The 8,181-nt window shown below is 41.8% G+C and overlaps 1 protein-coding gene across 1 annotated transcript; it reads right to left on the minus strand.

Moving 5' to 3' along the window:
• Positions 1-2,829: 2,829 nt before the first annotated feature.
• On the minus strand, positions 2,830-6,422 carry LOC138405190 (E3 SUMO-protein ligase ZBED1-like). Its single transcript, XM_069511884.1, has 2 exons — positions 5,075-6,422; positions 2,830-4,573 (listed from the first exon to the last, which is right to left on the minus strand). The coding sequence occupies exons 1-2, from the start codon at positions 5,925-5,927 to the stop codon at positions 3,546-3,548; spliced, it is 1,881 nt and encodes a 626-aa protein (XP_069367985.1). The 5' UTR covers positions 5,928-6,422; the 3' UTR covers positions 2,830-3,545.
• Between the last annotated feature and the right edge of the window lie 1,759 nt (positions 6,423-8,181).

Below are 8,181 nucleotides of genomic sequence, written 5' to 3' on the forward strand. Positions count from 1 at the left end.
TGTCGGCATGGCAAGGTTTGGAACCGATGTAGAATCAAGGAAGCTTCGGGTGATCTTGGAGATCACGGGTGGTCTTGGAGACCACAGAGTTAATATAGAATAAGCCTGTTGGTGATCTTAGAGAAGGTCACATAGTTAATTGGGAACTAATGAGTATGGTATTAGAATAAGCAGGTTGGTGATCTGAGAGGAGGTCACAGAGTTAAGGAGTATGGATATATACAAGATATAATAATAGGAATATACGGAGTGTTTGTTGATTTTAATACACTTGTTATATTGGGTTCTGACGTCAAGTTCATGATTTAACAAACTATGATATAATATAGTAAATAGAGTTTTGCACTGGAGATGTGACTGGGACTGAAGGACTGAGACCTGAGCCAGGATCATCTCGACACTGCGATGAATCTGCTTTAAGAGAAGTTCTCAACCCCCAAAGGTAAGTACATTTAAGTAAACTTAAGTATATTAGGGGTATAATTGGCTTTTTGAGGTTATTAAGAAAGACTTAAATCCTAAAATTAAAATCCTAACAACACATTTTTTAAGAAAAGTAAATTAAAAAGAACGGATTAAAATAAATTAGGGAATTTCTAAATGTCTTTTCCCATATCAGCATAACTTTGGTCCTCCAAATTTTGTATTTTGTTGAACAAATGGGGAGTTTAAATTGATAAATAAGAGTTATGTTAAAACTGCTGAGACAACCTATTAGAGAAATGGGTTTAAACATTGGCAAAGGAAAGAAAGATAAGGATAATGCTAATCCACTTTCTTTTCTTAATGTTCAGTATATGTTAATAAGTGATGGTAAGCGTAGAGTTAGAGAGGAAAGAGTTAGAGAGGAACGAGTTAGTGAGGACAAATTAGAAGGAAAAAAGAAATGTAGGGATATTTGTACTGGATTGTGTGAATTTTGGTTAACTGAAGTGAATCAGGACATTACATCAGGGATTGTCCTGAGAACCAATACACATAGTGTGATTGAGTAGCGGTGGAGCTGGGAACAGTATATAGAGAGATACACTGTACCATTGTTTTGTTAAAATGAGGTTAAGGAAATTTTAAACATAAATTTTTGTTGTCACCACGCTGGCTGATAGATTTTATTGGTAGAGATTTGATGTGTTCATTGAGTAATATGCTAATTTTAACATCACAAGGCGTAGATGTAACTAGAGGATTTGATATATGCATATCAATGGAAGATTCTGAACTCTTCCCTCACCTCTGTAAGTAACACTTTCTTGTGTGTTCAATCACTGTGTTGTCTCAGTAGCTTAGATTGACTGACTGGAAAGGTATCAAATTCTGATCTCCATGTTCTATTAGGCAAAGGAGAACAAAAACAATTGGTATTGAAAGTTTTGGAACTTTGGACCAAAAGGGATTATGGGAAGGGAAAAAACATCTGATCCCAATAATAATAATAATTTGATCAGAGGTTTAGAGGTAAATCACAAAAGATTTCTGCAGTGATAAATGCAATTATCTTAAAACAGATCAGATCATTATAGCAGGTGATTTCAATATTCATGTAGATGTTGCCAATGACAGCCTTAGTTCAGCATTTAAATCAATAATAGACTTGATTGGTTTCACTCAACATGTGAATCAACCGACCCACTGCCTGAATCACACTCTTGATCTTGCCCTGACATATGGCATTGACATAGAAAATATAACTATTCCAACAGAACGCTCTTCTGTCTGACCATTTTTTACTTACATTTGAATTCAGAATTGTTAATTACGTCAATTCTGAACGGAAATTCTACTATAGTCGATGTCTATCTGACAAAACTGTTCACAAATTTAAAGAACTGCTCCCCTCTTCCCTTCCCTCTCAGCCATGTGTCAGTACTATACAAGAAGATTATCAAGACCTTACTCCCACACTTGTTGATAACTTTGTAAATAGTACTGCAGCCTCACTAAAAACAGCACTTGAAGCTGTCGCCCCATTAAAAAAGAAGAATGTAAGTCAGAGGAGATTAGCTCCATGGTATAATTCCCAAACGCGCGTTCTAAAACAGACATTGCGGAAGCTAGAAAGGAAGTGGTGTTCCACCAATCACCAAGACTTCCACCTAGCCTGGAAGAATAGCCTTATAAATTACAAAAAAGCACTTAGAAATGCCCGAACCTCTTATTATTCATTACTAATAGATGAAAATAGGAACAACCCCAGGTTCCTCTTCAGCACTGTAGCCAGGCTGACAGAAAGTCACACCTCTACTGACCCATCTATTCCTCTAGATCTGAGAAGCAATGACTTCATGAGCTTCTTCACTAATAAAATTACAACCATCAGGGATAAAATCCACCACCTCCTCCCAGTGAATAACACTGATACATTGTCTGGTCCTGAAACCATAGCACCAGATTTATGTCTAAACAAATTTTACTCTATTGATCTTCCTGAACTGACCTCGTTAGTTTCATCATCTAAACCAACTACTTGTCAGCTGGGCTCTGTTCCAACTAGACTTTTTAAAGAAGTCCTCCCCCTAATTGACCGTTCCATTTTAAATCAGATTAATATGTCTTTGCTAACCGGCTACGTACCACAGGCTTTTAAGGTAGCCGTTATTAAACCTCTGCTTAAAAAGCCTACGCTTGATCCAGAGGTTTTAGCTAACTATAGACCCATATCCAACCTGCCCTTCATTTCCAAAATCCTAGAAAAAGCCGTTGCTAACCAGCTGTGTGGTTACTTAGATAGTAACGGTTTATTGGTCAAATTTCAGTCAGGATTTAGAACCCATCACAGCACAGAAACGGCACTATTGAAAGTCACCAATGACCTTCTTATGGCATCAGATGATGGACTTGTCTCTGTCCTCGTCTTGTTGGACCTTAGTGCAGCCTTTGACACAATAGATCATAAGATTCTGCTACAGAGATTAGAACAACATATAGGAATTAAAGGAACAGCACTACACTGGTTTAAATCATATTTATCAGATAGATTCCAATTTGTTAACGTTAACAATGACTCCTCCATGCACATTAGGGCTGGGCGATATGGACCAAAAGTCATATCCCGATATATTTAGGCTGAATATCGATATACGATATATATCCCGATATTTTTATTACAAAGTGACGGCAAATGTTCAGTCAAAGTCAAAGCCAAATATGACATGTCACAGGTAGTTTTATTGAAACCGGCTATTTCAGTGAACAGTTGCAAAATCAAATGAATGAATAAATGCTCAGCTGTTCAAATAACTATAAAATGTAAACATAAATACTGTATAACAACAGGAGTACCTTTTTTTTTTAAATCAAAGCTCCGTAAAAAAATACCTTAAATAAAAATAGCCTATGAAAAAAAAATAGGCCAATCTTTTATGAGAAAAGTACAATATCAACATTAGCCGTAGTAAGGGCAGCATTTATATATAAAGAAAGAACAAAATAAAGTGCTCAGTTTAAGGAAAATGTTTTTAAACATCTTTTTTCACTTAAAAACAACATAAACAGTAGTGCTGTCTTGAGGTAGACATTAGAATACAGACAAGCGTGTCCTCCTTAGTTTACAGATTTTGTGCGAGAAACACCAGCCTGTCAACGGCATCTGGCTTCAGAGATGCTCTGTGGCAGGTCACAATATTGCCACTGCAGCTGAAAACCCTTTCGGAGGGTGAACTGCTAGCTGGTACCAAGAGATACTTTTTTGCCAGGTGGCTCAGAGCTGGAAAGACAAATTCATGATCCTTCCACCACTTGAGGGGATCAGTGTCACTCTCCACACTTGCTGACTGCAAGTAACTTGACAGTTCATTTTCAATAGCCCCCCTCTTGGTTGGTGCAGTGGTGGTTGCTGTGCGCTGCTTGAAGAAGCTTGCCAGTGTCTTCTTAGCTTTTGGTGCCACTGCTGCTGCTTCTCCATCTGCAGGCTCAGGCACAGTAGGCACACGTAAGTAAGGCTGCTGACAGCTGCTCTGATCAGCCAGTAGCGTCTCCACCTCCAAGACAGCTCTGTGCTTCAATGCATCGACCTTTTCACTTGGGATGTAGGTGGTCCTGAACCGTGGATCCACAAATGAAGCCATCTCCAGTAGGTCAGTAGTGGCTGGTTCAGAATACTTACTGTTGAGGTACTCAACAATGCTGGTCTTGATCGATTTGCGAAGCTCGCTATCACCCTCTTCACATGCCAGGAGACTTTCGTTAAAAAGGTGCAGCACAGGTTTCACATATGATAGAGTGATGTACTCCGCACCTGACAAAGCATCGGTAAAGTCCTGGAGAGGTTTCAGGACCTTTTGGACTGCTTCTAGGACCTCTAAGTCCTGCCAGGTAGGGACAAGGTGTCTGGTCTTTATGTCACTAGACAGGACTTTGGCTAGTGCTCCTTCCTGCTCCAGGACTCTCTCTATCATCTGCTGCCTTGACCCCCAGCGTGTGGCAGACTCGGTTATGAGTTTGTGACTTGGCAGACCCAGCTGAATCTGGACTTCAGCAAGATGTCTCCTTTTCTTCCAGCTGTATGAAAAACAGCTTACAACTCTCTTGCACAGAGAAATGGCCCGAGTGACGCGCGTGTCATTCATGCCATGTCCTGTCAGAATCATAAAAAACTATTAATTAAATGGGTTTATGCGAGAAATTCAACTCTGGTTTCACTTTAACACACTCATACAGCCAAGTGCTTTCCAAAATCAAGCTTTAGATTTATTCTACATTAATATTATTTTCTCGTTTTATAGTTTATTTTTTTAATCAACACCAGTCCTAAACATAAATAACAAATACTATATTCATTTATTTTCTGCATTTTAATCCTGTAAGAGATTTTTATGTATTATTATTTTTGTAGAATTTATAAATGATGACTTTACTATATGTACATTTACTCATGTTTCGTTCTTGTTGTTCTTAGAATGGATGCTATTTTTTAATGCTACTTCATATTTCTACTCCAGTAAAAACTCCACACTGTTTAGGCCTACGTGTGAAAGTTGCAGACAGACACACACAGGAAAATAAGGAAAAACTAACATTTTAATATGTTTTTGTTTAAAGTAAAAAATCTGAATACTCCTTAGAACACTGCACTCACCAATAGCCAGGTGTAATCTGTGACTGAAGCACTGCATCCTCAGCCACTTGTTCAGCTCAACCGCTTTGACGATGTTGCTCCCGTTGTCGGTTGTTATAGCAACCAGATGCTTTTCTTGGAGTTTCCAGCTTGCAATTGCGTCCTGTAGGGCCTCAGCTATATGCTCACCAGTGTGATCCTGGGGGAAATAACTTGTCTGGAGACACACTGTTTTTATCTCCCAGTCTTGAATGAAGTGAACTGTCACGCTCATGTACGGCCCACACGTCCTGCTCGACCACATATCGCTGGTCAAAGCAAAATGGGTCACGTTAGCGAGCCGGTCAGCAAGGCTCAGTCTGACTTCATTGTACATTTGTGGCAGTGCTTCTCGTGCAAAATAGTTGCGACTGGGAAGCTCATATCTCGGGTCCATAGTTTTCAGTAGCTTTTTAAATCCGACTTGTTTCACAGTTGCAATAGGGACCATATCTTTAGCAATGTGATAGGACACCGCTTTAGTTATAGTACACCACATGTCACTTTTCTTTTCATAAGGCACAGTGCGGGAAAATGAAGCTCGCAGTGAGCTTTGTTTCGGGGATGGAGCTTTTTCGGGTTGTGGACGGCTCGCGGCTGGGGCTTCTGCAGCGCGCAGTTTCACACACTCTTCGTACTGCAGTTTGTGCCACTGTTTTAGGTGGTGAAAAAGATTTGTAGTGCTTCCACCCCTGGCTATAACTTGTTTATGGCACTTTTGTTGCTCATCTGATACCTTGAATCCGAGCCATCTCCATATTACTGAGCCACTGCATTTTCTTTTACAAACCAAGTCCCCCTTCGCATGCTCCGCAGACGTTGTTGCTTCCTCCATGTTTTTTTAAGAGTGCCGGAGTGTCTGTTCCGGCCCCTCCCCTCTGTGTGCATGAAACAGGAGGGGCGGGGGCGCGGGGAGCAGTGCAGAGAGCTCCGGGTGAGCAGCTTGCCTGGAGCAAGGATCACAGCGCAAATTTGAACTATATCGATATGGTCTAATTCCATATCGCATTTAAAAATATATCGATATATTTTTTATATCGATATATCGCCCAGCCCTAATGCACATGCAAGCTAATCATCATCACAAGGTTCTGTCCTTGGACCAATACTCTTCACCTTATATATGCTCCCCTTAGGCAACATTATTAGACAGCACCACAGCAGACAGCTGGGGGAACTCCCATCATGCACTGAGCACTTCATCACTTCCCTCTGTCTCTCTGCCCCCCCACACCTGTTTATTTATTTATTTATTATTTTAACATGTCATCATGTCAAAGTGTCACTTTGTCCTCCCATAGTCCCTCTGGCTCTTCTCTCTCTCTCGTTTCAGATAACTCTGGCTGCAGGACAAAAACGACTACCATCACCATTGTAGATCACTACATTGTTATTATTATAGTCAGCCTTGATACTGATGGTGCCCAATTGTTCCCGGTCTCTCTCTCTCCACCTCATTTCTCTCTTGGCTCCCCCGCTTTCCACCCATCTCTCCTTTCCTCCCCCTTCCTTTTCTTTCCTCACCCCAACCGGTCGAGGCAGATGACCGCCCACATTGAGCCTGGTTCTGCCAGAGGTTTCTCCCTGTTAATGAGGGAGTTTTTCCTCTCCACAGTCGCCTGTGCTTGCTCATTGTGGGAACTGTTGGGTTTCTCTACGTTAATATTGTTTTAAGGCCTTGACCTTTAAATGTAAAGTGCCTTGAGATAATGTAAATTATGAATTGGCGCTATATAAATAAAATTGAATTGAATTGAATTGAATTCATGTCCCACGGAAATAACATTAACTTTATAACCTTACAGTAAAGTTTTTTCGCGGTGTTGCTAAGTTAAGCTCACTCTACTTTATACTGTATATGCAGTAGGAACAGAAAAGCACAGATATCAATGTTATTCTATATAAAATGCAAAGACTTTCCCTAAGACAACGTGACATACATATCTGTCAATTATGTTACTATGCTTCCCTGCAGACTCTTCACTTCCTGGCCCTTACCGAGACCTGGATCACTCCAGAAAACACTGCCACTCCAGCTGCCCTCTAATCTGCCTACTCCTTTTCACACTCCCCGAGACAAACAGGTCGAGAAGGAGGAACTGGTCTCCTCCTCTCCCCCATGTGGTCCTGCCAGGTCCTTCCCCTGGACCACCTTCCCAGATCTGCTTTTGAATTCCAGGCTGTCTCTGTCACACTTCCTTTCAAACTCAACATTGTGGTGATCTATCGCCCTCCTGGTCCTTTCCGTGACTTCTTTGATGAGATGGATGCCCTCCTGAGCTGCTCCCCTGACGATGGCACACCGCTGACGTTGTCCTGCGCTCCTCTGAATTCATTGACTTCTTCTCCACATTTGACCTCACCCTCTTCCCCTCTCCACCGACCCACCGGGCTGGGAACCAACTCGATCTTGTCTTCACAAGATCCTGTAGTACCTCGGCACCCTCTGTTACCCCACTCACTGTGTCTGACCAACACGCTGTCACTTTCTCTCTCCCCTTAAAATTCACCACCTCCCTCGCCCCCAGGCCTCACACGGTCACCACCCGCTGCAATCTGAAATCCCTCTCTCCCTCTGCTCTCTCCTCTACTGTTCTTTCCTCACTACCATCTACAGACAAATTTTCACTAATGTCTACTGAGGAAGCCTCCTCCACTCTGCTATCCTTCTCTTGTCCTCTTTAGATGCTCTATATCCTCTCACCTACCTACCGGCAGGATCATCTCCCCCCTCCCTGGCTGTCTGAATCTCTGCGAACCAATAGATCGGTGCTACGAGCAGCAGAGAGAAAATGGAGAAAATCACATCATCCTGATGACCTTGCCCATTAGCACCACATCCTCTCTGACTTCACCTCAACAGTATCAGCAGCTAAATCTGCCTTCTACCTGTCAAAGATCAACTCCTCTGCCTCCAACCCCAGGAAACTATTCTCCTTATTCTCTTCTCTCCTCACCCCTCCTACTCCTCCCCCTCCTTCCTCCCTCACTGCTGACTTACTTTACCAAGAAAGTAAAAGACATCAGCTCCTCCCTTACTCCTGTGCCCATCCAGAAAGCACCTCCCCCAAACCTCACCTCTGATGGCC

This window comes from Paralichthys olivaceus, chromosome 16 (genome assembly GCF_024713975.1).
Source record: "Paralichthys olivaceus isolate ysfri-2021 chromosome 16, ASM2471397v2, whole genome shotgun sequence".
Lineage (NCBI taxonomy): Eukaryota > Metazoa > Chordata > Actinopteri > Pleuronectiformes > Paralichthyidae > Paralichthys > Paralichthys olivaceus.